At 42.7% G+C, this 27,844-nt stretch overlaps 1 protein-coding gene across 1 annotated transcript; it reads right to left on the bottom strand.

Moving 5' to 3' along the window:
* Window positions 1–26,097, bottom strand: kiaa0513 (KIAA0513 ortholog). Its single transcript, XM_085414955.1, has 13 exons — window positions 25,943–26,097; window positions 24,348–24,436; window positions 15,255–15,825; window positions 11,940–12,039; window positions 8,382–8,455; window positions 7,584–7,654; window positions 6,655–6,862; window positions 6,527–6,567; window positions 6,329–6,401; window positions 5,433–5,510; window positions 2,563–2,643; window positions 1,198–1,292; window positions 1–879 (listed from the first exon to the last, which is right to left on the bottom strand). Exons 3-13 carry the CDS (start codon window positions 15,632–15,634, stop codon window positions 830–832), a joined length of 1,251 nt encoding a protein of 416 aa, XP_085271081.1. The 5' UTR covers window positions 15,635–15,825; window positions 24,348–24,436; window positions 25,943–26,097; the 3' UTR covers window positions 1–829.
* Between the last annotated feature and the right edge of the window lie 1,747 nt (window positions 26,098–27,844).

The raw sequence follows: 27,844 nt of genomic DNA, 5'->3' as shown, positions 1-27,844 counted from the left end.
CTCTTTAGCTCTTTTGTGTTACAATGAGAAGAACAAAAGATGTGCTAGCAGATCCAAAAGTTAGCTTTTTGGCCAAATGCTAAGTGAAGCGACCCCGTTTACTAAAACCGAGTTATTGGTTTGCAGTGTTAATTGTTGCGTGTAGCATCTTTGTGCGCACTGCCCTAAAGAGAATGCATGGGAAAATATTGCAATAAAGTTTTGCTTAAATGTAAATTTTATGAAACAGTTTTTGTGTATTTACAGAAAAAAAATGCACAATAAAGTTTCGAGGAATAAAAACTGACCTAAAGCCACCTGAACAGCAGATTAAAGCACAATGAATTCTTATTGCCATTAATGCTGATAGACAGGTTGCTTGACTTCTTCCTATAATAAATATGGTCACTGAGAAACACAGAATAAACAGCATATAGGATACGTAACATACACGTCACTGGTGTAATACATAAATCCAGTGTATCTGAGGCTGTTCGAGGCTTATACTGGATGGTTTATTCCTTTAGTTAACGTCACGGACAGATCTACCAGGTCACAGACACACGACTATTATAAATATTAAAGTAACGATGGCCTTATTATTGCTGATCCAGCACACGGTGCAGATGGAAGGGTTTTGCTACAGGTATGGCACAGCTCAGTACAGCAGGTCGTGTTGTTTTTCAGCAGCGCACCACACAAAAGCAGCAGGAAATTTAAAAAAAAAAAGAAAAAAGAGCCAGAGAGTCGGATAGAGCGACGTGGAGCTGGAAGGAAATGGCTGATGTGTTGCTGTGTGCTGTCAGATTGTCACGTGGAGGCTTTGAGATGCAGCCAGTCACTCTCAAACTCACTCTGCTGCCATTCGCTCTATGTGCTCAGTCAGCAGCTTGTACTGTTCTGCAGAGGGACAAAATACATGCGTTGTTCTTCCACACGTAAAGGAGCCACTTTTTAATTATTTACACACAGTTTATGATCACCGACAGACCAGCTGTGCATACAATGAAAACAAAAATATGAGATGGCATTTGGGTATTTTCTGATTACTGAATCACAAGTTTCTACCAGAAGACAACAGAAAAAAAATCCTTATCTTGAATTTTTAAATGATAATTTCAACTTTTAAATAACTGCCTTTTATTATCCCTATATATGAAAACATTGATCCATGAATACAAGAAAACTGGACCAATCCAAGGCTACTTCGTGCTTTACCTTCATTCAGGTTCCCAATAACTGCCTGCTTCTTCAGGAAGTCATTGCAGAGCTTCCTACTCAGACCAAACGCCAGCATGTTGTGAGTGAATGTCCTGAAAATACACACAACACCAACATCGTCTCAGTACAAGAGGAAAATATCACAAACACACAACAAATATTGTGCAGTCGTTGGCACATCCTCAGGGTTGTCACAATAACCGTGTTTTACAGTAACTATACGACTCAGTAACAGCATTACAGATATTATAGATTACACATGTAATATTATGGTATACATGATAATGGCGAAACAAAAATCTGCTATTGGGACACACCAATACGCCCAGCTGCAGAGGTTTTGTAGCCACCTCTCACCTTTTATTAATCATTTTCATGACTGTGGACTTATGCAGGACTAAAGTAATGGGCCCACCTTTTAATCTGTATTTAATCAGTATTGCATTTAATCTGCAATACTGTCTGCATTAACAGACATTGCAACACGTGCGTGGCTCTGTAACACCACTGTTACCACTGATGCAACAAGTCAGTTTGTGAAATTTCTGCCATGCACACGTTTCACGATCAGCTGTAAATGATGTTACTGCAAAGCGGAAGCATTTAGGAACCACAGCCGCTCGGCCACCAGTCGTCACGTCATGTAAAGTTACTGAGGGGGGGATCTGAGTGCCGAAGAACATAATCTGCATTAACATCAGCGCTTAAAATGTGTGACAGGAGCTTCATGGCTGAGCAGTGAGCCTCACATGAGTGTTGTAAACGTGGAAAACACTTCTCAGTCTGACGGATGAGTCACAGTTTGACCAATGCCAGGAGAACGTTACAAAAAAAAGGCAAAAAAAAGGCGGCATAGCTACATTTAATGTAATTTTTTTTACATACACTACAAAAGTGTGATTTAAGCTTATTGTAGAGGTTCAGAAGTCATGACCACTTGTGTGCTGGTTCAGCATTAGTCATGTATCTACACGTGAGATGCTACTGTGCGCCCACACGAGCAACAGAAAGGTGACTGAAACCATCTTTGTAATAAAGTATTTGTTGTTTGAGACACTAAAAAGATGTTCAGATTATTTTATTAATTACCACTTATTATCTCATCACCTGTGTTTTGTTACCATTTTATTACCTCCACCTAGGAGCTCATGTTTTGGTTTGTCATTTGGTCTGCACCATCTGATTTTACTGCACTGCAAACTTCTTAAAGTATGTTTAAAAAAATGAATATACAGAAAATAAAATACTATTCCCTTCAAAGTAAATATTGCCCAGAGAGCGAGCTGCCCTGGCGGGCATTCGCGCTCCTTGTTAGGATTTCTTTCTATTACTACGTGGAAATCACGGAGGTGTTTTGGTTACCCCAGCTGGCCAAAGGCGATGTTCTCATCGATTTTGTAGCTGTCCTTCTTCTCCTCATCAGTCATGTGACACCACTTCTCCCTGCAGCAAAAACACAGTCGCAGTCAGACTTCAGTTCCACTCGACCTTCAGCTCGTCCACAGGAACAGGTCAGGGGTGGGTGTCACACAAATATCGCATCCAGCAAGGTTTCTTTACACAGAACATTGTGATTTTTTTTAAACTACATTGTGAAAAGCCAAGAAAAAACAAACAAGCATGACATCCAACCCTGTGACTGTCACTTTCATTTCATTACACATATAAGACACGAAAGAGCACATTAACCAGCCATCAGCGAAAAGACAACAACAAATGATTCATTCACAAAGAATCATCATTGTCAACACATGAAAAGCACTGATTTGGACTTTAGTGCTGCAAAACAAATATTTATGAATCTGGAAATGTTTCCAGATTATTATTGTCTGAGGTCTAATTTACATTTGACAGTTTTGACTCATTTGTCCTGAATTTGAATTAAATCTTTTATAACGCTTGAAAAAGAAGAAAACATGCCGTCATCTGTCTTTGAAGCAACACGCCACAAACTCCCCGAATAATGAAATCTTATCTGAGTCTGTCCTGGAAAAACAAAATCAAAACTATAAGTTGAAAATGAATTCATGACTTCTGTCACACACAGACGGCTATGTGTGAATATTTTTTATGCACTTATTATTATATCCATTGCTAACATCATATATTTGTCAAGGCAGAAATGAAAGAAGATCAAACATGTTACATTTTTTACATTTTTAAATTCTTATTTTTGCACGTCTATATTTAGATGTAACCAGTCTGCAGTGTAAGTACAAAAGCAAGCACACACACTGATTTTTAAAAAAGGCAGGAGAGGGGAACATGCAGATGGAGTCAGAGGAAAAAAAAATGCAAGCAGATTAATGGTTTGAACATGCAGTGAGCTGTGAAGAGGCAGAGAGCATCTCCAGACTGCAGTGGATCTGCTGCCATCTATAAATACCATCCCAGACATTATACAAGCCCTCTTTGCACATTCCGGATATTAACTGTGGGTGTGATGCTTGTCAGAGGTAGGCACAAAAATCACTTCAACTGCAGCGTGACAGAGCTGCGCCCGACAGCCCCGACATGCCAACAGACGTCGAAGAAAGAAAGAAGAAAAAAATGATCTTCACATCTCACCGTGCTCTGATTATGCAGATGTCCACATAGCACAGCCTCACATTACTCTCTGGTCATCACTAACAGAGGATCTCCTCTCACGGTTCACCGGAGCACATGTGACAAATCAGACCCGGGGCGACTGCCAGACCTCGAGACTCAAGTTCTGACATCCATCGGACATTTTTGGGGTTTTTAGCACAGATTCCTACAGATTTCCATCTTTATTCACCCATCAGAACATCTGGCGAGCACGGCTGTCGTGCAGTGAAATTGGAGGTCGTCTGTTTTGGTGACTATGGAGTCAGAGTGTCACCATAGTAATCGGTCTGGCACAAATCAGTGACGCATTTTAAAAAGCTGTAACGTTCACAATGCCGGGTGTCCACACCGCCCACCGCCCGGTGGTGTGACAACAATACTCCAGCAGCCTTTTACGGCTGGGGGTAAAGACTGTTAATGGTTGTAACACTCGTGACACAGAAGTCATTTTTGTTGCTGTGGATGTTTGAGCTGTCAGCGTTCATACTCATCCATCCAAGTCATGCATGGATTTGTGGAGTCACCGCTTCCTATGAGAAATGAAGCTACTCAGTGAGTTCACAGTTCCTTTGCATTATTAACCAGATGAGGTGGTTCTCGCAAGCTGCCCCTCAGCAGGCTTCCTGACCTTGGCCAATCAGAAGAACGTGGATTTTAAGGTCCCCATTTCAACTTAAGGGGATAGCTTAGCTTCGCTGACAGTGAATCAACCACAAATAACCTAAAGAGAGACAACACCCAAGCAGAAGGAAGCATTAATATAGAGAAAATGGGCACTGCTGTGTTTTCTGCTCTAAACTTTAAGCTACAAAAACGGGGGGGGGGGTAACTTTTAATACCAAGCACAGCAAACAACAGGGGAAAAGTACTTGACTTTTAGCTAGCAAGGACGCTATAAAGCAGGCAGACCTCAGTCCAGCAGAGCGCCTTCGGGACAGGAGATTCACATCACTGCAGCAACTCTGTGATGCTAACGTGTCAACATGCACAAAATCTTTTCCATGAAGAATTACGGCAGCTCAACAGAGGCCCGACCTGCTACTAACAAGGTATCCCTAATAAAGTGGCCCTCTGAGTGTAGTTTGGCGTCTGTCTTGTATATTAGCAGGAAGTGGTATGTACCATGCAAAGTGCAGTATGGCAGCAGCAGAGACCTATGTAAAGACCTATGTCATTCACATTGACATTCTCAAAGCTCTCTGTCCCCTTCAGGTTTAGTCCTCATGAAGATCTGCCCTTTGCCTTCTCCTCCACCTAAACTTTGATCTTTGCTTGTTTTGGTTTTTTTGGACAAACAGAGGGACAGACCTCACATGTTTCTCTTCATCCTGCGTTCCCCTGCCCGGCAGCAAGGCACAAGGAGACAAAGGGTTAAAGTCAGCATGCAGAAAAGGAGAGAACAATAGCAGCTTTTAGAGAAGGAGAAGGAGAGGAGAGCAGACAGGTGGAAAAAACAGAGGAAGGAAAGGAGGAGAAAGAAGAGAGGAGAGAAAAGGAGAAAACAGGTGAAGAGGGGGCTAGAGGCAACAGTAGCAAATATTTCATTTAGACAGGAAGTGACAAAGCAATAGGTGCTCCTTTAAACTCTAGAGATTCATATTTCCATCATTTACACGAAGCTAGCTAGTATTAAACAGACTCACCTCGTGGTCGGAGATCTTTTCTTCCTCTCACAATGGACAGCATCAAAAAAGGCGGCGTTCCAAAATCTCAGCGTGTGCCTGACAGACAGAACATGGACACGTTTCAGGCTTCACGCCTCCACCGCTTCACCAAACAGCCAGAAATAACCGTCACTTCTCCAGGCACAAAGAGGCTCTGGTATGATTCATACTGCAATGCCAACCATTTCTAACATGTGCAGTTCCCAACGCGCCGGTAATGACTCAGTGAAATTGGGGTGGGGGGGGCAACAATGTGTAGAAGCTGCTTTTTGAAATTAAGCAGTAAACCGAACAGAGCTCCTTTTTGCGTCGTGCCACTGATTTGAAATGTTACCTTTTTGTTTCTCATCACTTTCAGTTCAATATTGTTACTTTTTAATTTGTAACAATTTATGTTATATGGTCACATTATGACATTTTGAACAATGACTGTGAATTAAGGTTGTTTTTCATCTCCTAATGTCATACAGTTTATGCCATAATACACTTAGGTTTTGTGCGTGGGATCATTGTCCTGTTTCATGACCCAGTTTGGGTCGAGCTTTAGCTGTAGCACAGACGGCCTCACATCTGACTCCAGAGGACGGCCGGTACTGTCAAGAACTTAAACATTAAACATGCTAACTATGGAGCTTTAGGCTTTTTGCATTTTCTCTGAGCGACACACGGTCATTCTTTGGGGTGAATTTCCTGACGTTCCCGACCAGCAAACCACTCAAACCTCTGCTTTTATAGAGGTGCTCACACGTGCTGATGATCAGTTCATCAGGTGCATTTGATTAGCATCACCTGGCTGCTACAGAACTCAGTGTATTCTAGTTTTCTCTTAATTGAGTCCCGTGAAAAGTTTCTTCCTCACATGATGTGATTCTTACCAGATAGGTTGCTGCTTCAGGTGAGTGTACAGGTACACCTTTTCCCCTTTCTTTTCCTCTGGAGCGCCTGACACTGAAGAGGAGGATGAAATATAACAGGCAGGGATGGACTCAGGTTTGTTTCTAGAACATTCTTTAAAAAAGTAAGAGCACTGGAGCAGCAAAGTGAAATAAAAAATGATTTCTGAGCTACGATACCTGGTGATTTAGGCTTCGTCTCCCCCGGATTTTCCCCATCACTGCAAAACAGATTGTAAGAGTGAGGAATACAGTGACAAGCGAAAGTGTTAATGAACAGACTCAAAGGAGGAGGTGCAGATGCTCACTCAGACTTGGGAGCCACTGAGCTTCTCAGCTTGCTCTCCAGGCCCCCAAAGAAGCCTTTGACGTCAGTCTTGGACGTGTGTTTAAGGAGGCGCTCGGCAGCGTCCTTCTTCCCTGACAGCCAGGTGTTAGCCTTGTTGAGATAAGAGTCCAGACCAGCTGGAGCACCACCGCGATCCAACAGCTCCGAGGGAGATGGCTGAGACTTTCCTGAGAAGAAAAGCTCAAAATGCTGAGTGCTAACGTTGCCTAACAGCATCTCCCAGCAGCTACCTGCTTTGCACCGTCTGAGGTGGGGGGTTATTTTCACAGGTGTTCACTGAAGTACTTAAAAAAAATAGGCCCGTGTGAGATTTAATGAAGTGAACGCTTCACTTTAGCCCAGCAGCAACTCAGTGAGCTGGAAACGAAAACAGTCATTAGTCTGTAAGATTGTGTTCACAACACAAAAGTGGAAACATGCTGTTACTCTGTGTAATCAGGGCTCTCTGCAGTCTGCAGCAGACCTTTGTGTGTCGCTTTGCGCCACAGTGCAAGTTGTTATAGACAGAAAAAAATATTTAACTTAGCAGACGTGCCTGCAGACTCGCTGATGCAATGCACTGTGTCACAGTGGTGTACTAATCACTCAGTGCTTCCTGCTTGCATAAGCACAAACACTACCTTTATTTGTGATGCTGCTGCAAGAGAAACCACAGAGCTGGTTACCCTGCTGGTAACATTCCCTGAATCAGCACTGAGGTGTCTTGTTTTTATAAAACAGACACAAACACAGATGTCTGTCTTTTGCACTTTTGCAGCTAAAAGTTGGAAAAGAAAAGCCTTTAATTTGGGCTGCAGAGGCTCAGCAGCGTTTCTCTTAAAAAGCAACACCTTACAGTCGCTCTGAGGTGGCGTACAGACTGTTTTCAAGAACTTCAGCTGATCTTACCAACGTAATAATAAGTGAAGCACATGGTCATGAGGTTTTTTGCCGGGCTGTAGTCGTCCATCTGGTAACACCTGCAACAGAAAAACAAAACAAGAAAACACAGCATTTCTTCAGATGTGATCCTATGAAATGATGACTTTGGTGGAAAATATATGAACTAAATATTATGTAAAGTATGCAGAAGTATATTTTTAGCACCCTTTGTCTGTTTCTGTGGAATTTAAGCAAAAACCACTCAATGCTGAATTTTCTGAAACTTGTTGGAGAGGTAAACAAATGAAGATGCATTTACTGCCTTGGGTGTGTGTTTGAGGTCATGTTCATGCAGAAAATCTTCAGAGATCCTGGAGAATTATTGCTCAACAACACTTTAATGATCCCAATAAGGTCGGACTCGTTGGAAGTTAACAGTAAAGAAAAGAGGAGCAGCTCTTTCTGCACATTACTGCAAAGGTTTTACTTCTTTTTGTTTTGTGGCACAGTTCAATTTTCTAATATTACCGTATTTACTTAAAGTTCCTTTTAATGTCAGAATGTAATGTTCTTGACAGATTTATCTGATCTTTCATGTAATCTGTGACTGATTATTAACAACTGAATAATCTTCAAATTACCTTGAATGCACATAGAAGAATAAAAACCTCAAGCTAACGCGAGCGCCACGTTCGGTTCAGCAGCATTTGCAAGACGCAGCTTTGATTCCAGCTCTGCTAAAAACTTATGTCACATGACCACTTATTCAAAATGATGGCTCAAGTTCACAGTAAAAAAAGTTACAGTTGGACCGTATTTACTTACTCAAATAGCACAACTGCAAAAGACTGCACGAGTCTGTAGAAGGTGGCCTCGCTCACACATTTGGAGTGGCAGCGCTGTGAACACAGTACAAGTACATGTCACTGCAAGGAAACAACATTTCAGGAGAATATAACACCTGCGCTTCTTTCTTCACATGCATCAGAGTGATGGTTTTCCCGTCACACGACAAACAAGAAAACAATCGAAAACACATCTTTTTCAGCTAATGCCGTATTCACCAGATTCCCTCCTTCCTTGATTAAACCACAGCGTGTGGCTTTGCAGGAAATGACTGAGCCTTGAGCTATGAGCCCGTGAGATGCTTTTAAAGACTGTTCTCTCTGTAACAGCCAGTGGGCTCAATGTTGCAAACAGTAAACGAGTCAGAAGGACGATGGTGGTGTTGGTCAGGGTTTGCTGGTGGAATTTGTGGAAAGAGGAAAACAAATACAAAACAACAGACTTATCTCTGCGGCCACAGCTCAGCCGTTTCCTGTTGATGTGAGAACATCGAGAAGGCCAGAAGGAGCTGAGGATGCACAGTGTAAAATCTACACATGAGTTTATCATTTGTTTGAACACTCGTTTGTTTTTGACTCGAAACAAACCCGACGGATCAGCAGCATCTGTAATTTAGGAGTCAGGCACCTGTCTGCATGTAAAGACAGGTAAGAAAGAAGAAGAAGAAGAAGAAGTGCAAATGACTCCTTCAGTGAACTCTGATGGAAATTTGCTACAACTGGCAAACAAAGCCTTCACTGTGTCTCAGCTCTAAAGTGTTTGATGACTACCACGTCGGGCTGGAACCAATTATTTCATTTAATCTGCTGATTATTGTTTGGATTAACCATTTAGTCCATGAACCGTTTCCAATGCTTTGTTCTCGTTTGTATAATTTTGTTTGTTTAAGAAAGCAAACCCAGAGATACGCCGGCCTCTGGAACATTTATCAGGAGGGGATCAGGGGCCTTTCCAGAGACGCCGAGGCCGTTCAGCTGGATATCCAGGAGTCTTCTCAGCTGAGAAGACAGAACAAGTGGCACGTGTCTTAATATTGAGGACGTGAAGGATGAGATGCAGAAAGCTCAAGGACTTGAAGAACCACCATAACTAAAGCTCAGGAACTTTGCCAAGAACTCAAAGAGGTGAATGAGAAGCAGAGCTCAAAGTGACAAAACGGGAGGTGAGAATCTCGACAGAGAACTCCCGAGAGACAAAAAAGAAAGTGAAAATGATCAACTGAAGGCTGTGGGAGTCGCAGAGTGTCTTCAAGGAAATAAAAGAAAAACATGCAGAAGGTCTCAGAGTCAGAAGCGTGTTCAGCTGAGCTCAGTTTGGAAACAACAAATTTCATCTTGAGATCCTGGAGCTGCAGCAAACGCTCAAGTAAGAAAAAGACTCGGAACCGGACAGAAGCCGCAAACCTCAAGACCTTCAATGTGACACACTGCGACTGACGCTCCGGGAGGGCTGAAGCGACAGGACCGAGGAGGCCCAAGGGGTCGGAGAAAAGCTACCAGCTGACAGCAGGGCAAGCTGAGGGAGACAGAAAAAAAGCAGGAAGTAGTAGTTCGAGACATCGTGGAGCTCACACAGATGCTCAGAAACACGTTTGACAGTCCAGGCAGAGAAGCATGAAGCCGAGGCTGCGGAGAAACTGCACCGCATGGCTAAAAACAAAATCAGCTGCCAGAGTGAAGACGGCTTTTACAAACTTCTCATTTGACAAATAAGTAATCAAATCTCATATGTTGATTATACCTGTGTCTCTACACCAAATGACTCCATCACAGTGCAGAAATGAAACCTTCAGGGTGTTTTGTTTGAGTTCCTTAAAGCTCATTTTTGCACAATAGAAAGCAGAAAGGTCGCTTTTTGTACAACACAGCAGCAAAAGGAAAAAACCAAAAGAATTTAAAAAGGACACAGAGGCTACTAAACTAGCTCGTAACAATGTGCAACAACATGTGACTGTGTGTACTTTCAGTCATTAAAAGGAGAATAATGTAACAAAAACCATCTAAAAACACAAGTTTGAAGTCAGCGCCACTTTAGAATAATATCACAAACCGAATGCTGTTTTTAAATCCTCTGCAGCAGCACAGTTTCCACCTCTGAGGAAAGTTGTTTTCCAAAAAGTCCGAATGACAGCAGCAGTCAAAGAGCTCCAACACTTTGGAGCCGACTACACTGCAGCTCCATAGCAGTAATTTTCTCAGTATATTCTGCCATGGTTTACTCTTAATGTCACTTAATACCACCACTAACATGGTGGGTAATTATCTTCATGCCTCTAAGATGCGTAGTTTGTGACGTCTCTAATAGTTTCCAAAATTGCTTTAGATATGAATGAGCAGCGGGCTCGACTGAGAAGAGAGGAAGACTGACTCACTGACACAGGTCGGCTTTTAAAGAAAGTCTGAAACTACTTTTTAATATCACCTTATCATAAATGCTTCCACATAAACTGGAGTTAGAAATTAAGACGTTGCCAAAGCGAATATCTGTAAAGGCAGTGCTGTCTGCTCTTCATCAATGTGACGTTAGCTTGCTCGTTGTTGGTCAGCACTGTTTTTGCTGCTGTGCTTGGTTCTTGAAATGTTCGCATAAATCACATCAAAAGAATCTTACATTTCCAAAGGTATGTTGCACAAGTACACACGTTTACTCAGCAGTTAAGTGCGCTGCACAGCTGTCTGGTTAACAGTCTTGATGGGCGAGTGTATGTTTACGTATAAGATGTTTTGAATTTCGATGCTTTGAGGAGAACAAAGCAGGAAAGAGCTGATCGTGGACTTCTCTACAAAGCAGGCGAGGAATTACAAGCCCCTCATCATCAGTGGCACGCCAGTGGAGAGAGTGGACAGTTTCCGATACCTGGGTGTCCACATCACTCAGGACCTGTCATGGTCCTGTCACATCAACACCCCGGTTAAGAAAGCCGTCAGCGTCTCTTCTTCCTCAGAAGACTTAGAGACTTCCATCTGCCACTGAAGGTGCTCAAGAACTTCTACTCCTGCACCATCGAGAGCGTCCTGACGGCAAACATCTGCACCTGGTTTGGGAACAGCACCAAGCAGGCCAGACGAGATCTGCAAAGAGTGGTGCGCTCGGCTCTTCTCACTGTTGAGGTCTGGGAAGCGCTTCCGCTCCCTTAAGGCCAAAACAGAGAGAATGAGGAGGAGCTTCTTCCCCCAGGCTATTCGGGCCCTGAACCAGGTGTAGGACTGGACTCTCCCACACATATCACATCACCACACGCACTCTGGTTTTTCTTCATGCACACTTCCTATAATTTATAATCTCTTTCTGCTATTTGCACATTTTTTTACTGTAAATTTCTAAGTTAAATCTGTAAATTTTGTATAACCTGTAAATTGTAAATACTGTAAAACCACTGACATTTAATGGTCGGGCATTGCATTGCACAGCACTTCACCTCATGTCATACTGTGTATGGTTGTGTGTGAGACAAATAAAATTTGAATTTGAATTTGAAATGACCTGCCATTGTATAATGGGTATAACGAGGGAGCGTTTGAGTTTCTCCGGACTTACCTGAGCGCTGACATACTTGGCAAACCACTCCCTGCCTTTTCCATTCTCTCCACTGCACAACTCTCCAAAACGAGCCTTCTCCTCTTGGTCAAAGTCCTCTCTGTGAAAACATGGGGCTGCTGTGAAAACACACTTTAAAGTCTGCTTTGATGAAAATGAAACAGAGAAATCTGAAAAATACAAAGAAGATGGTTCTGAAGTTTGGACTGACCGACAGAGAAAGGCCGAAGATGTAAAAAACAAAAAAGACTGGCAATCACTGATTTTACATCACTGAGCTAACAGCCAGCTCTTACAGGTGATTTCAGAAGATTGCTCATGTTTATTAATGTGAAAGATGTCGCTGCTGTCCCAGTGAAACAGCACGGCTTTAACAACGTAGTGAAATTACCTAAAAAGTAGCAGCATTGCAGGGCAGCAAATATCCAACTGCATACTGCACAACATTCAAACTCATCTTGTGTATTTACTGTCTGCCTTCATGATGCACAGCTCGCTTAGTCATGCATTACTGCATTAGCATCTACAGGATGCGGCTCATCATATCTCGAATCCTTTCACTATTACATTAACCCTTTAAGACCTACCATAGAACCAAGTCCGCCAGAGCTTATATTATATTTTTACATGCTGTAGTGCCATTTTTGGGAGCATTTCAATTTGCTATACATCAATACAACTGTTATAGCCCATATTTTAATAATATGTCTGCATTAAGTCCATAGTAATTACATTAATTGCAAAAAAGTGCAATAAACTACAAAAAAATTAAACATCGTTTTTGTTTTGTTTTTTTTACATAAATTTCTACTTGGAGAAATTTAAGAGGCTTATCCCTCAAAACTTTAAATACAAAAAATAGTTTACAACAACAGGAAATTTATTTTGAGTGTCTTCATAGTTTTATTTTTGAGACACACCAAAATATACTGCAGGAAAAACGAAAAACAATCCTATGATGCAAATTTGCAAAGGAAACAGCATGTGCATCAAAATAAACTGTTTAAAGCAGTGCAATTTGAGTTCTAAGCATCCCAGAAACTATTCAGAAAAGCATAAAGTCAAACATGACTTATAAAAACACCAGTATAGGCTTTTAAGGCCTACAAGTAAAAAACTACATTTTCTGTGAAAATGACATCACTTTCGGTTTCGGGCAGGTAATGGCGGACATGCGACAGTTCGCGTTGACGTCTGTTTCAATGTGGGAAGTGTTTTGAACAGCTGATCGGATCGGCAAAGCGTGTTTCTGGAATATTATGTTTTTGTTGCTGCAAGTGGTTTTTATGCAATTGTTGCAAAGCTTTATGTGGAAGGAAACCGTGACCTAGGACAAGCTGATGGCATAAGATGTAAGTACAACTCCTCTGGTTTCATATGCAAAAAATTATTGCGCTAGCTTACGCGGTTCCAGTTCTACAGGGATTTAAAAATAGTTACGCAAAACGGAGCGTGCTGCTCCGACCGGCTTTAAAGGGTTAAGGGACAATCAGAAATCCACTAAGAGGGTGATGAAGATAATGAGAGATGACTGGACCGTCCCAGACAAAGGTAAAGAGGGCAAACTGCTGAATCAGAGTTCTAATGGCAAGAAGATTTTACTTTAGGATGAGATGCGTTATGGCATTGACCACAGAGAGGTCACCATGTGACCTCTCTGTGGGTCAATGTGCAAAGAGCTCAGTGGTCAATGCTTGAGGGGTCAAAATAAACACACCTAACAAAGTTCAATGAAATACAAAGCTGTCCTGATATTTAGAAGTGTCTTTGACCAACCTCACATTTCACTCCATTAGATTTCTTACGTCAGCAGACCAGTGACCCCCGTGACCCTGCCGCAGTGTCACGAGAGGCTCAGCGTGTAAACCATGAAGCACGAGCACCAAGGCCACGTGCTAAGCACAGAGGCCACTGTTCAATTTCTTCACTTCTTAAAATATGCTCGAGTGATAACAGCAGAACCACCCATGTGTGTGATCATACAGTGCAAACACTGCTGCTTTAACATAAACGTGCCCATGGCTACATTGAGACACCCTGGTTGGAGTTTGTAACCTCCTCTGTGTTCAAATACCAACGATATCTTTTCCTTATCTGGCTTCCTGGACAGAATTTAGCACTCTGGTAAATGTCGACGCCACCTTCACCCTACAGCTCTTTCCCTGCGTTGATAATTTGGTGGCTTCCATCCAGACCCACACAATGCTCGCCAACATTGGAGAGGCGCTGTCGGACCGTCAGCTCCTCTATGACACGCTTTGAAGTTTCTGTACTGTAATTAACTTCCTGCATGTATTTTCACAACATTTCTAGTTTCATAAAGACAGGCTGTTAGAAACATCCACTAAATCTGTTGTTAAAACACAAACACGTACAGACGACATCAGATAAAACCCGTCACGCCTACGGTAGACTCGTCTCCGCGATCGACATGGAGGGCTTACAGACTTCTCCACATTCTTTCTTTCATCATCACAAAACAAGTTTCAAAAATCTAAAGGCGAAAGGCAACACCTTTTCATCATACCAACTTACATTTTAACAATGCAAGTTAATCCAACGCCCTTTTCAGTAAACACTGTCCGCAGCAACCTCACATGACTCACGCTGCTTTCAAAGCCCACACTTTTGTGTGGAGATCAAAGCATTTCAGCCCAGATCGTCTCACCCTGCCTTCCTGATTTCATGTGGTTCAGATCTGACAGTTCACTTTCAGCAAAAGACAAAAACCCCCAGAAAGTTTCAATAGTCTCAAAGAACGACTGAAACAAACAGCGGATATCAGGATGATCGTTTCTCTCATCTTTGTCCGTTTTTTCCAGGGATCCCTGTTTGTAATTTCCCACATGTATGGCACAACTCTGATCTGTTTCAAGTCAATGACATTTCAGTAAGTCAGACCTCTTCTATTTGCAAAACACGATGCAACAAGTATGCCACTGATTCATCCTAAAAAACCCACAATTTTCAAGTTGCATGTTTTCTTACGAATGCCGACGCTGTACAGACGGTGTATACTTGTGCAATTTCAAAACTTTGCATCATTTTTCTGTCATTCTGCAAAAACTTATGGGATTACTCCATCATTTACCAACACAGAGAAGCAGACAGTTATTCACAGCTATCACTATTATCCATATCACTAATTAGCCTTTAGAATGTGTGAGGAAGCCGAAGCACCTGCAGAGAACACACAACATTTTTCTGTGGCTCTAATGCTTCACAATCTCATTTATCAAACAAATGTGAGCTGTCTTTTTTTAAGACTCACTCAAACACAAAAGACCAAAAACAGTTCAAAATGTTGCTCCTTACTTTCCATGAAACACCTTCTCCACATACGTCTTCATGAACTGCCTCCTCTCCACCGTCTCGGCGTCGGCTTCCTCCCCGCTGTGAGCCGACGAAGACGACGACCTTCTTAGTTCCCATTCATGAGAGGGCGGGTCCATGTCATTTTCACTGTCTGCCGACTCTGTAGCATCACTGTCGTTGTTTCCCTCCTCTGACTGGTGGTGGGAGTTGGGCTTGGTTGGAGCCATGGGCTCTGGCAGCTGGTGGACTCCTGTGGAAGAAGCTGGCTCTGGGGAGAAAATGTCTGTGTGTCCTTGGTGTTGCCCTCCATCTATGTTGAGAGTCTTGGTCTCTGACGGTAGGTCGAAGTCTATTAGGTTGTCCACTGCCACACCCTCCATGGTGGAAAGCCTCTTCGTTGTGACTGTGCAACAGTGGTGTTAAACAGAGCTATTTACTGCTGTGCAGGAACATGAGAGTGCTGGTCCCAGTTTAGGTTTCCACTGAAGCTGCCGGCCTTGCTAGGTTAGGATTCTGCAGATCATTCCACCCCTGAGGGTGCTGACCCTCACAGAGTGAACTCACAAAGCATCTGTGGACCAATGAAAGAGAGAAATCAGCAATATTACACCATGTTAAAATAGACAGTGTGAACATAATAATTTTAAAAACACACTTGACCTGCAATTCAAACAAAGATCATGTGGTTTGATAATGTTAAATACCATTAACAAAGGAATATATTTGGCCAAAAGCTGCAGTTCCTGTTACGTCCACTTGAGGCTATCTATGAAAGTGAGCCAGTCCCCACAGATTCCCATTTTAAAGCGCTCACATGAATAATTTTGCTTGCAGTGAATGTGTCCAGTATGTGCATCTGTGTCTTACATTCAATATACGGATGCAGTATGTTCGCCAAGCTAAGTAGCATTAGCTGTTAGCTTAGCAATCCACACTCATGCCCAAATATGGTCACTTCTAGCTCCAAGAAATGACACATAGTAGCTAAAACATTGAAGGCTCAGCAGGCAGACTGCAAAACCAACAGCCACGTCCATCTTTTACATACAGTCTATGCACAAATGTCCTCCTAATACATGGGTTTTATGCTTTATAAAAAATCATGCCATGTGTTACAAAAAAAACACATGTTGCTGATGTGGTGAAGTTTTTTTTTTTTTTTTACAAATGTTCTCAGTAATATAATTTCAGACCAGATACAAATTCAGAGCATTTACGTGAAATTGATCCATATACAGACATCAGCATTACTCATTCTGAAGCTTTACTAATAACCTTTCAGTTACTGATTTAGGAATTTCCAGCCACTCCTGTTGCAGATCACTTCAAGTTCAGTTCATTTAATGTGATTATCGAGTCCACTACATTGTCTCCTAATGGAGATTTGTCTCTGGCCAGAAAGTCTTTTCCTTGTTGATGAATCTAAAAGATTCAGTTCAATATTTATTAAAAAGCAACATCATGATGATTTGAAACATTTAGAAAAAGTGAACAAGCAAATCAGAGTCCTGAATTCATTTAGATCACCTTAAATATATTTAAACCTGGTTTAGCTATAAAGCCTTGAACTAACATTTCCCCTCCGAGTTTGTCCTTAAAGCAGCATTTCTGCAGGACTTGGTGCAGTTTTGCAAGAGTGGTTGGGTGGAGGTGCTGCCTTAAAGGCCAAAGTCAGAGAGTAAACAAACACCTCAAATTACAAGAACGACTGCAACCCTTACTTTGCTCCAAACTGAGACAGTGCTTTGCGACGGTCAGTCTAAGAATCCTTTTCTGCTATGAAAAAGTGAAAACATTCGTAATGAAAAGAAAAGAGGGTATTACAGGCCGTGTAGCTGTAAGTGTAAATTTAACCGCCAATAACAAAATGTTACGTGAATAAATCTATACAAGTTTACTTCTTTCTAAATTTGAGATGATAAAACAAAACCAGTGTGACATCTGACTCAACACCAGGCCTACCAAACGTGCCTACGGTGACACGGCACTTCTTATTTAAATGCTTAAGGTGTGAAAGTGAATATAATTTCCTGTTGTTTCTGATCGCACACATTCTGCAGGCAGAGTTAGCTGAGCAGAGCAAAGTATGCTTTGTGGTCTGACATAAAAAAACCCCACAAACCTCCTGATAGGACACGCTTGTCCTCCCTGACTCTGATGCTTAAAGAAGGAGAAGAAGATCTTTGTATCTCAGAAAGCTGATCCTTACCTGGATGCATCAAAACAGATCTACTGATCACTTCTCAGAGGGAAAAAAAGAGCACGAAAGAAAACAAGCAGCATGTTGTAGCTCCACACTGTCATTTAGATCCTGTTCAGTTGTCCTTGCTTTGAAATCTCACACCCCGTTCATCTCTAAAGTAAACCTCAGTGTTGTATTTTTAGAATCTATTCTTTCATCATGTTACAGTGCAAATAATAGGAAGTTGGAATGATTGATTAAAAACCACAAAGAAAAAGGCAAACAAATCTTAAACTGCACTGCTATACATCTCCTGTCACACACACCTTTCATCTGGTTTGAAATAAATGCCCAGTCATGGGACAGCATCACACTGCTGACTCCTCAAACGGCCTTCCCAGGAACACACACACACACACACACACACACACACACACACACACACACACACACACACACACACACACACACACACACACACACACAGCCCCTGGGCCAATGCTTGTCATGCAGCTCTGAAGATGAGGTTATATAATGCAGCGTTTAGTGAGTAAGACTGAGGGTGAAACACTCGAGATGCACAAACACACTCATGTGTACCTAAACACCCACATCACCAAAGACAAAGCAAACATTTGGCCTGCAGACGCTGCTTAACGTGTGCCATTTACTTACATTGTTTCCTCCGAGCAGGACACTGGCTGGACCTGCCGTCCCCGGTGACACGGCTTCCTCGCCTAATAAAACTAAACACCGGGGGGCGCTCTTTGATGTGTCCGCAGTCTGGCTGTCACTCTAACAGCCATGGTTTGGTGTGCAAGTCTGAGTTTAGGTCAGGGTTCAGCATCATTTTTGACAGAGTTAAAATCCCATCGAGTAACTTAACTGGATAAGTGGTAAAGAAAATGGATGGATGGGTCGTCATTTACCTTTGCAAACAAATCTCAGTATTATTGTTTCTGGGTGGGAAGAATTTTACCCAAGAATCTGTGACCAACCGTTATATTTTCACTCAGGATTGTAAACTGAGTTTTGTTCATTTGATTTAATTTTCATCAGGCTTGATTAGGTTTAAGAGTGGTTGCTAAGTGATGGAGTCTGTAATAAGACCCGCCCACCTAAGGAGTAAGAGCAGGAAAGAAATAAATCAAAGATATGTTGATGACAAATGTACTTGCGTTACAGCAAAACAAATCAAATCTAAGTCTCCATTCGAGTCGTACTTTTATTTACTCAAACCCTCTGAAGGTTAAACGTGGAAAATACTGGAAAAAGTGAGCATCTTATGTGAAGTTTAAACCTTGTTTTGTTCCTTCCTGTGATTAATCTGACACACTGGACTTCTGGTTATAACTCAGTGTAAGACTTGACCTTTCATTGTCATTGTGTTACCTTTATTCGAGTTACGGCTTACAAAGATCTCTTAGACCTAAAGGCCAATTATAGGCTTGACAGTAAGCCATTGTGTTTCATACTATTTCAAAGCCTTGTGCCAACAAAAGGCTTATCAGTGGTTGGTTTTGTCGTTTAAAAAAAAAGGTGTTGCGTTTCCTTTCCCATTGATTTCCATATGAGCCCTTCAGATATATTTTGCAAGGCTTGGCATGGGGCCACATCCTTGGTTGGCAAAGACTTCCTGTGGACAGGGCGCTCTTATGAATCACTACGCATTTCCTGTTAAGGTGAAGTCACAAGATCTTTGACACTATCCTTTATTTCTGCAGTGGAAGTGTAGATGTAGAGGTTTCCACAGACACGTCACTGGATCAAAGGTGATCTCTGCTTGGCTTTTTGAGCCTTCAACAGTCTGCACTGATATTGGGTCAGGCGATTGTGGAGAATGGTCACTCCTTGGGTTTTCTTTGGTTCTCAAGCAGTAGTAGATGGAGCAGATGAAGAACGGCCTGCTGGTTGAACTGGTGCCAGTGTTCAACTACAGACTTCAGCTATTTCTGCCTCCATGTCTTGTTATAGCTTTGAATAGAGAGAGTGGTGTAATTCTCTCTCGTGCTGGTCTTCCTCCACATAGCACCAAACTCCAACTTGGATCGCTTATTGGACTTTTTCCATTACCCACAGTGAAATCATTTCTTAGCTAAACCTCAAGAGTTTGGCTTCATTTTGGATCTTTAGCAGTGGTTTAGAAAGGCTGCTCATCAGAACCTTTGCTAAGTGGAGTCTTTTGTTCTTCACTTAACAAATTCTCCATCTTTAAACATGTTGCCAGTGAACCAAACTCGATGTATTAATCTTCTGACAGTGAGCTCACTTTTCGCTGCCCTGATTATTTCAGTATTTCAAATATTTCAGGAGGTTGTGCACGACCGCTTTAGAATCTGTCAACATGGGGTGGCTGATAGCTTTGTAATTAGAGCCCACACCATATGGGCATTAACACCCAGAGCAGCAAGTCTCCGGCTTACATCCCAACAGGTCAGAACATTAGGTGCATTTTTATGCCCATGCAGTTTCTATCTTTCTTTCTACACTATCCTCGTCACTACAGGCATAAAAAACTTTCTTTTTCTGAAACAGAAACCTTCAGTTGAACCGTGACTTGTCTCGGAGAAAGCAACTTAAACCACAATAAATAGATTTACAGGTCATCCAGGCCTTTATGTTTTTGGCTGTAATTTAATCATCTGATCATGTTTAAGTGGTAAACATCTTGCATGGGTTACTGAGCATATGTCCTACAGCTAAACAGTCGTGCCTGTGATGCTCAGAGTGTGAAATGTTGCTTGTCACATCTCTCCCCTGCAGCACTTCTTTTAGATGCCCGAAAAAACAGCAAAGCCCCTCAGTCAGCAGTCGTGATTCCCTGTTGAGGATGGATGGCAGCGGTACAATCACCTGCTGGCCAGTGACGCCATTTGGCCTGATTAATGTGCCCCGTCCTGCCACAACAAATGCACACACATACACACACAGTCAGGGACTCTATAAATCACACTCCTCTCTGACTGCAAAGGATGCAGGATTTTTGCTTCCCTGAACCAGAAAGGGCGCTCCCAGCCCCCCCTCCTTCTCCCTGAAAATACACAAACACACAGTGACATGCAATCCCTGAACCCAAGTGCACACAAACACACACACAGCCCCTCCAGGTAGCATGCACAGAGGAGGGTGGTTCAATCGTGATGAAAGATACTATGAAGCTCGGGGGCTCCACACCAGCATCACAAGACCTTCTCCCATCTCATTTTCAGTGTGTGCTACACGACTCACACAGGGAAGCCAGAGCCGTTACGCAACCTTCCCCCCGAACCACTCCACCCGAGGAAATATTATTCAACACACAAAATCTGCTGAGCAAAAACGAACAAGGCACCCCCGACACAGTTCATCCATCTCTGTCGCCCCGGCTTTCTGAGCCTAAAACACCAAACGCAATCCAATAACTCAGCTTTCTCCACTATGTCAAGCACGGCATTACAGAGCATCAGCTCAGCGCATAAGCAAGGTGACTTTAAGGTCTCCGGCTCAGGCCACTCATCCATTTCTGTTCTCAGAGGCATTCCTGAACAATGCTCGTCTTTAATTCAGGTGAGAACCAATACCCGACTTGGGACTTCCCTGACCCGCAATCCTTTGCGATTTGAGAGGGTACATATTCAGTGTCCCCATTAATGTGCCTACTGGGATATCTCAGTTACCAAAACAAAAGCAGTGAATGCATTTTCTGGATCTTCCTTTAGAACACACACAAAGTCTGAAAAGACTTGGGAAGGAGGCTACTTCTCCTTCCTCCTTTTCTTTACATGATGACATCCACCCTGTTACAGTAACACCCTTCCTTGTATCTCAGGTATTGTGAAATAATTTAATTTTACAACTTTCACAATGTTCCAAAGCAGTGAAAACCGTGTTTTGTACTGTAACTGTATTCCAAGCAGTCTGCAGTGGAAACTGGAATATCCACAACCTGCACCGGGTCTACTGGCAGCAGCCTGCTAGTGACCAAAGCAATCACAAGAAGGATTGTGGTGCAGCACTGTACACCTCTTTGTGACTGATTTCAGCATGCAACAGCCAGCAAAAACCTGCAACCGGTCAGAGATCAAGATGATAAAAAAGATGGATGTAGCTTTGTGGAGGGAAAACTATAGCTCATCAGATGCCACCAGATGGCGATGGTTGTGATTGGAAAAGGGCCTTAATGTCTGTTTACAGAGGTCAAGGCCTTTCCTGACCTCTGTAAACACTTTGCTGCAGAGTGGACTGTCACTCATGTTGGGTCATATGAGTGCCTGTATAACACCCTGGTATTTGGCTGCAGTATAGATCACATGCTACTCATTACAGTTAAATAGTTACCATGCTGTATATGGAATGTATCCAAACCTGTCAAACAGGTCAGCCAGCATGATGACAGAGCAGACAGCTATTACAAGTATTTAAAACTATGTTATTAACATCTCCAGAGCTAAGAGAGTACACGGGAAAGCTCACAGTTTTAGAGACCAGAAAGACTAAAGTCTCTTCCCGATGCCCATCTTATGAGGAAGTAATAAAGTTGTTTCTAACAGAGGTGTTTTAGCTGTTGGCTGGGCAATGAACCTTCATAAAATCAGATAATGCTATTGTGGATGGTGAACTTCCTAGTGCAGATCCATGCTGTGATAGCATTTTACGCATTGCACCTTTAAGAGGCAGCAGGGAGTGGGTGCTGTGGGAGCAGTGGGATCAGAAACTCGAATCTTCAGAGGTGCAAATAAGATTAGACGATCTCAGAAAGAGCTGTTTGTCTAATTACAGGGTGTTAAAACAAGGGGGAAGTGAAGCTGTGTGGGACAGTTTGGAATAACTGACAACACTAATAAATGCATCTTTATAAAATCCTGCTACCCAGCCAATATATCAGAGTTTAACATCAGTATAAAACTGAGTTTTATGGTGCAATATAAACATGATCTAACAGCAGAACTACAGCGGCAGAGAGCGACGGCTGAAGCTCACAGGCTTCTGTCACGTGTTCAGTGGATGTATGACAAGCAGAAGTGTGTGATGGCAGATTGGTGAAGGTGTAGAATCTCAGCTGAGGGGCCTGCACTCCAGATAGGATCTCCTCACCACACATTAACGCTAAATAATGTTCTCAAACCTCATCCACAACATCCACCATGGATTTTTTATAGTGGTAAGAAAAATCCAATGCAGAGGTCACAGAGAACAGGACTGTGTACAACACTAATACCAGCACGTCAGATCTCTTCCTTCATTTCATTTCAGTCATCCAAACATGACTCCCTTGTGTAACATTCCCGTTTCCTCGTAATGAATTGTAAATTAGAAAGAACATCAGTCGCAATCTCTGAGAAATAGCATAAACCCTTTCCTCGTGCTTCACGACAGAAGGCAGAGGCTGGAGGGCAGCACGGCGATGCAAGCTTCATTTACAAAGGCAGCTAAACACTTCTGCCCCACGGATGAGGAGAACTGAGCAGCAAATGCTGTAAAAACTGACAGGAAGTTCATCTCCGTGCAGACTTCCAGATACCACCAAGCACAGTCCCCATCTTTGTCACACACACACACACTGTGGTGGTTCCACACAGAAGATGGAAATAGGCACATGTGAGAAGTCTCAGTGTGAAGGAGACCGTTTTTGCTGACTGCATGATAAAACTAACATCATGTTGTATTGAACATGGGCTCCCCCCCCTCGTGGACTTCAGAAGAGACCCCCTAGTGGTTATTAAAAAGAATGCAGGTGTGAACACAGTCATCGCGGTGTGGAGCAAAACAACCGCACAGAGAGCCTCGGAGAAGGTGATCTCGGTGTGGCTCCAAACGAACTGCAGAGGAGTTTGTTTCCAATCCAACTAGTATGTATGCTGATAATATGCTTTTTTTTCCCTTTTGTGTTTGTTATTTATTAAATTTTTCTTCCACAACACATTCATAATAAATTTTAAAAAAATACAGGTAAGTATATTTTGCATGTGTGGTCATCATTTTTTCTATAAAATCGCAAAGGACATCTTTCACAGTTTACTGCACACGCTCGTCTTTTCAGCCCACATTTACTTGACACTATTACATGTCAATAACTTCTGTCTGATCTCTTTGCCTTTGCTTATATAAAAGGAGTTCTTCCTCCCTGCTCTTGCCAAGTGAATGCTCATAAGGGAACTGCCATATTGTTTGGGGCTCTTCATCTAATCTTGAAGGGTCTTTGTAATATAGATTTTCTTCTTGGCAAAGAAAAGCAAAGTATCTGAACTGAAAAAGCAAAAATCAGTAAAATGATATTAAAAGCTGGTAAACCTGACAGTAAAGTAAAGGTGAGCTACTCTCCCATATTCATTATTACAGTAAAAAATGACAAATTCCTATATTTGGATGACACATCTGACGAATATAAATGTGTCTCTACATCCTTAAAAACGATGCTCCCTGTTTTGGTTTAAATCCACCGCCTTCACTCAAAGCGTAACAGCTCTCAGCGAGGTTTGGCTTACGAATACTCTCCAATCACAATCTGTCACGAGTTCATTAACATATGAAAAGTTAAAGGCACGAAGGAAGCAGGAGCTCGCACCGCCAGCTCCTCATCATCGGTGACCCGGGCGGACTGACAGCTCCGAGGAAGCGGCGCTGAACAAACAGACACGTTTCCTGGAAGGCTGGGAGCTCCGTGGAAGACTAGCAGCTGACCGTCAAGCCATTTTAAGGCAAACAGGGAAACCCCACGTCAGTCACAGAGAGGTTCGTCTGCAAGTGCAGCCGAACACATCCAAACGAGAGCGGCTGCGGCGTCCAGCAGCCCTATACGCTTTGACCCCAGAGCCATTCAAGCGACCACAAACCCCGCTGCACAATAACGTTTAAGACCCGTAAATTACGCAGTCCGGAACATGTAAAGTGACATCTGATGAGCTGACAAGGTAAATAAAAGCTGTACGTACATGAAACATCCGGTGCTGGACGGAGAAGAAGCAACTCACTGCTGCTCGTACGCGTCGCTCATCGCTTGCTCCTGCGTCTTCTTCTTTTTCTGTAGTGGCGTTTTCGAAAAGACCTTTAGTTGCATTACCGCCACCCTCTGGATCAGAGAGTAGCTCAAACCAGCTAAACCACGGATTTCTCCTCAGGTCTGTATTCTCTAACAGTCTCATCGCCAAAAAACACAAACAGATTAAAAAAACAACAAACTGTGCGCATATTTGGTGTGGGGTATTTTTTATCACCCCGTGATAGGGTTGCCAACTCCCTGAAAAATAATTAAGGGACACCTCGTGGCCAGGGCCGGGCGACCCAGTTGTCTTCACCCTTCCCAGTGTGGTGAATTTTCTAGCTCTTTTTTTGTGTGTGAAATTATTTTTTTAACCATTTGACTTGAAGTTGATTTAAGTAGATGCATATTCTATTCTTTGTGATATGAACACATGTGAAACAAATGATCATTTAGCCATTTATTTTTAGCTCAAAATGACAACATTAACACAATAAAACAGGTCTCTTTCTTAAACAGAAGCCTGTCATGCTTAACTTTTGAGAATATAAGTAAATCTTTCTTTAAAAGAACTCTGTCCTGCTTAACTTAAAATAATAGAAAACAATAGAAAGAAAAACATTCTTGTAACAGTGCACATTTAGTGCATTTAGTACAATTGGCTTCAGCTGAGGTATTATTTCAGCTTTTCTAATGCTAATCAGCTGCTCCTGTTTGTAAACCCGCTTGTTCCCATGATTACGCATCATAACTCATCATCATTATTCATCTATGTATTACTTTTATGTATTAGTCATCTATTTGTAATCATCTATCCTTGCAGTTGTTTATTACACAAAATAAGTTATATTATCACACTTCTGGCCACATAGCGCTGATATTCACTGCACATGCCCATATTAACTTTTTCCAGCCAGGTGTTTTCCTTTTCCCATTCTTCCCTTTCTCTGAGGGGAACAAACATTGCTGCTCTAATGCTGGGCTTACACTGTGTGGTTTTAGGCCCATTTTGAGCCGATTTTTGAGTGATCGGACCGATTTTGGCCTTCATCGTGCATCGTGTAGTATACGTGGGGTAACGAGAAGTGATTAACACCTCACGACCAGCTCCCGATCATCAATCGCTCGTGAGGGTCTCACCACAGCCGCTCACACTGCGCACGCGCAAACACGTAAACTTTGGTGTAAAAGATGGAGCAGCACGGCTGTGCAGCGTGTGATCTGGACACAAGTGATGGAGGCACAACTTGTAGAACTTTGGAAAGCTCATCCGAGCCTTTTCGATGTGGCATCACAAAATTATCACGACCACAACAACCGTGAAAACAGTTGGATTTACACTGCTGCTCAATCACAGCTGCCTGATGAGTGTTTTTCATTAGCAATTTAGCAAAGTTGATGGTGGTGGTGTGTCTGTGTGAGTGAAAGACAGAGAGAGCGAGCGACAGATTTTCTGTTATAACCTTCATTTTATGGAGGCACAGTGTGAGCACTCAAGTCCCATCAGAGCATCGGGCCGTATAGTGTGAGACCTGCATCGTGACCTACCAACTTCTAACCCCTGCGAGTCAATCGTGCAGTTTGAGCAGGAGCTGAATAACGTGACTGAAGAAATCGCACAGTGTCTGTCCAGCTTTAGGTTTACTGTCGTCCGAGACTTGCACCGCAGTGTCGGCGTTTGTTTCCCTGTTGGCCATGCTTCTTGTTGTGGTCATCTGTTGTCTTCCGGTATTTTCTCCGTAAGCGACCTTTCCTCGACCAATGAGATGAGCGGTAATCTGAATTGTCATACTCGAATTGTCATAAGTGTGCTGTCAGCTCATTGGTCACAAAGCAGGAGAGGGGCTGGGAATTATGTTTTCAAACAAAGTGTTAATTCCATTAAAAGTTATAGACTACTTTTGGTTCTCACTGTATTACGGGACAAAGTGCGTCCCTTATTAGCTCAATACGGGACGTGTACTTTTGTTTCGAAATACGGGACGATTCCGTATTTTAAGGGACGGTTGGCAACCCTACCCCGTGATCGTCGGCCAAAAAATGATTGCCCGTATTTAAAGTGTTGTAAACGGCTTGTTGGCGTATTATTTGTCAGACAAATGTCAAACCTGCCTCTCATGAATGATGTAAAGTCATTTTGAGCCACAAACAACATACCTGATACAAAGAAGAAGCTGCATTCAGTTTTGGGCAGTTTTGCATATTCTTTATTTATTTAGCTAAAAAGTCTTAGCGACATCAAAATGTCTTTCCTGACAGAGATGTGGCCAACAAGGCAGCAGAATTTATAAGAAATATGACATCACTGCTTTGTGAAGGTATAATAAGTGTCCAGCAGAGACTGGATTGATTCTAATGGAGGTACAATAAAGAAGAATCATATACTTGCAAAACAAGTTCACGCTATCTCCACGGACGCAATGACCGTGCAGAAGAGCAGCGGTGTTTTAGTTGTAGGGGCGCAGTTTTCGTTTTGCTGTTAAAAGCCGCAAAAATGCGCGCACGGAAGTGTAAATGTCTGTAGGTGGGCTGCAAACAACCTGTTCATCTATTGTTTTGTTTATAAAAACACGCAGGCAGAACTGACTGGCAGCACAAACGAGTTTAAATTTGAGCAGCAGCAGTGAGGGAGTGTGGTCGTTTAAGAACACATTGTTCGTGCAGGTTTCCCGCGTGTTTGTTTCAGAGAACATGGAGTTAACTTAGATAAATGAAGGAGAAGCCAAGGTTTATGTCACGGAGGAGCAGGGAGGACTCGGCGCAGACTGAAATCTCAGAAAAACAGGTTTATTTACACACTCCAGGTGCACTATATACAGGTGAAGGAGAAGGGGGCCAGGGTTCCCAGGGGTGCAGAGCGGGGTCGGGAAAAGCGTCCAGAGTCTCCAAACCAAACACGAGAAATCTGCATACAGAGAACAAGGGTTAGCACGGAACTTTCACGGACAGAGCTCAAAACTGGCTGAGGCTAAAGTAGCACTGACGAGCGTTTTTCAATAGTCCAGCGGCGAGGTGCTCTCAGTCACTGCCTTAAGTAGCGGGAGCAAACAAGGTGAGGAGCCACAGGTGATTGCCTACAGGTGGTGGAGGCCGGGAGCTCACAATGAGCTCCGCCCAGGCAGCGAGCAGAGAGAGAGGAGAGAGAGAAAAGACAAAACATAACATGTAGCCACACAGGGCCAGCCGAGCAGGCACGGGGACCATGACAGTTTAAGATGAGGGCGGACTGTATGAGGTCCTTTCCATAAACGCGAAATCTTTGCGTATCATTTTTGGCGCGTGCCACAGACGAACACGTCGCATCAGATGTTAATGAATTTACTTTGCCATGTGCGTAATTACGCGCATCCTTCTTGTTTTTGGGTTGCAGACTCATGCTCCTTGAACAAAGACAGCTGTCTGTTTTTAACAACTTCAGATGTCACAGAAGATAAAAAAAACAAACAGATT

Source organism: Rhamphochromis longiceps, linkage group LG7, assembly GCF_057381845.1.
Source record: "Rhamphochromis longiceps isolate RC_006_pf linkage group LG7, R_longiceps_female_GT1.1, whole genome shotgun sequence".
NCBI lineage: Eukaryota > Metazoa > Chordata > Actinopteri > Cichliformes > Cichlidae > Rhamphochromis > Rhamphochromis longiceps.
The sequence above is the reverse complement of the archived record's forward strand: the minus strand, read 5'-3'. Positions and strand labels throughout refer to the sequence as shown.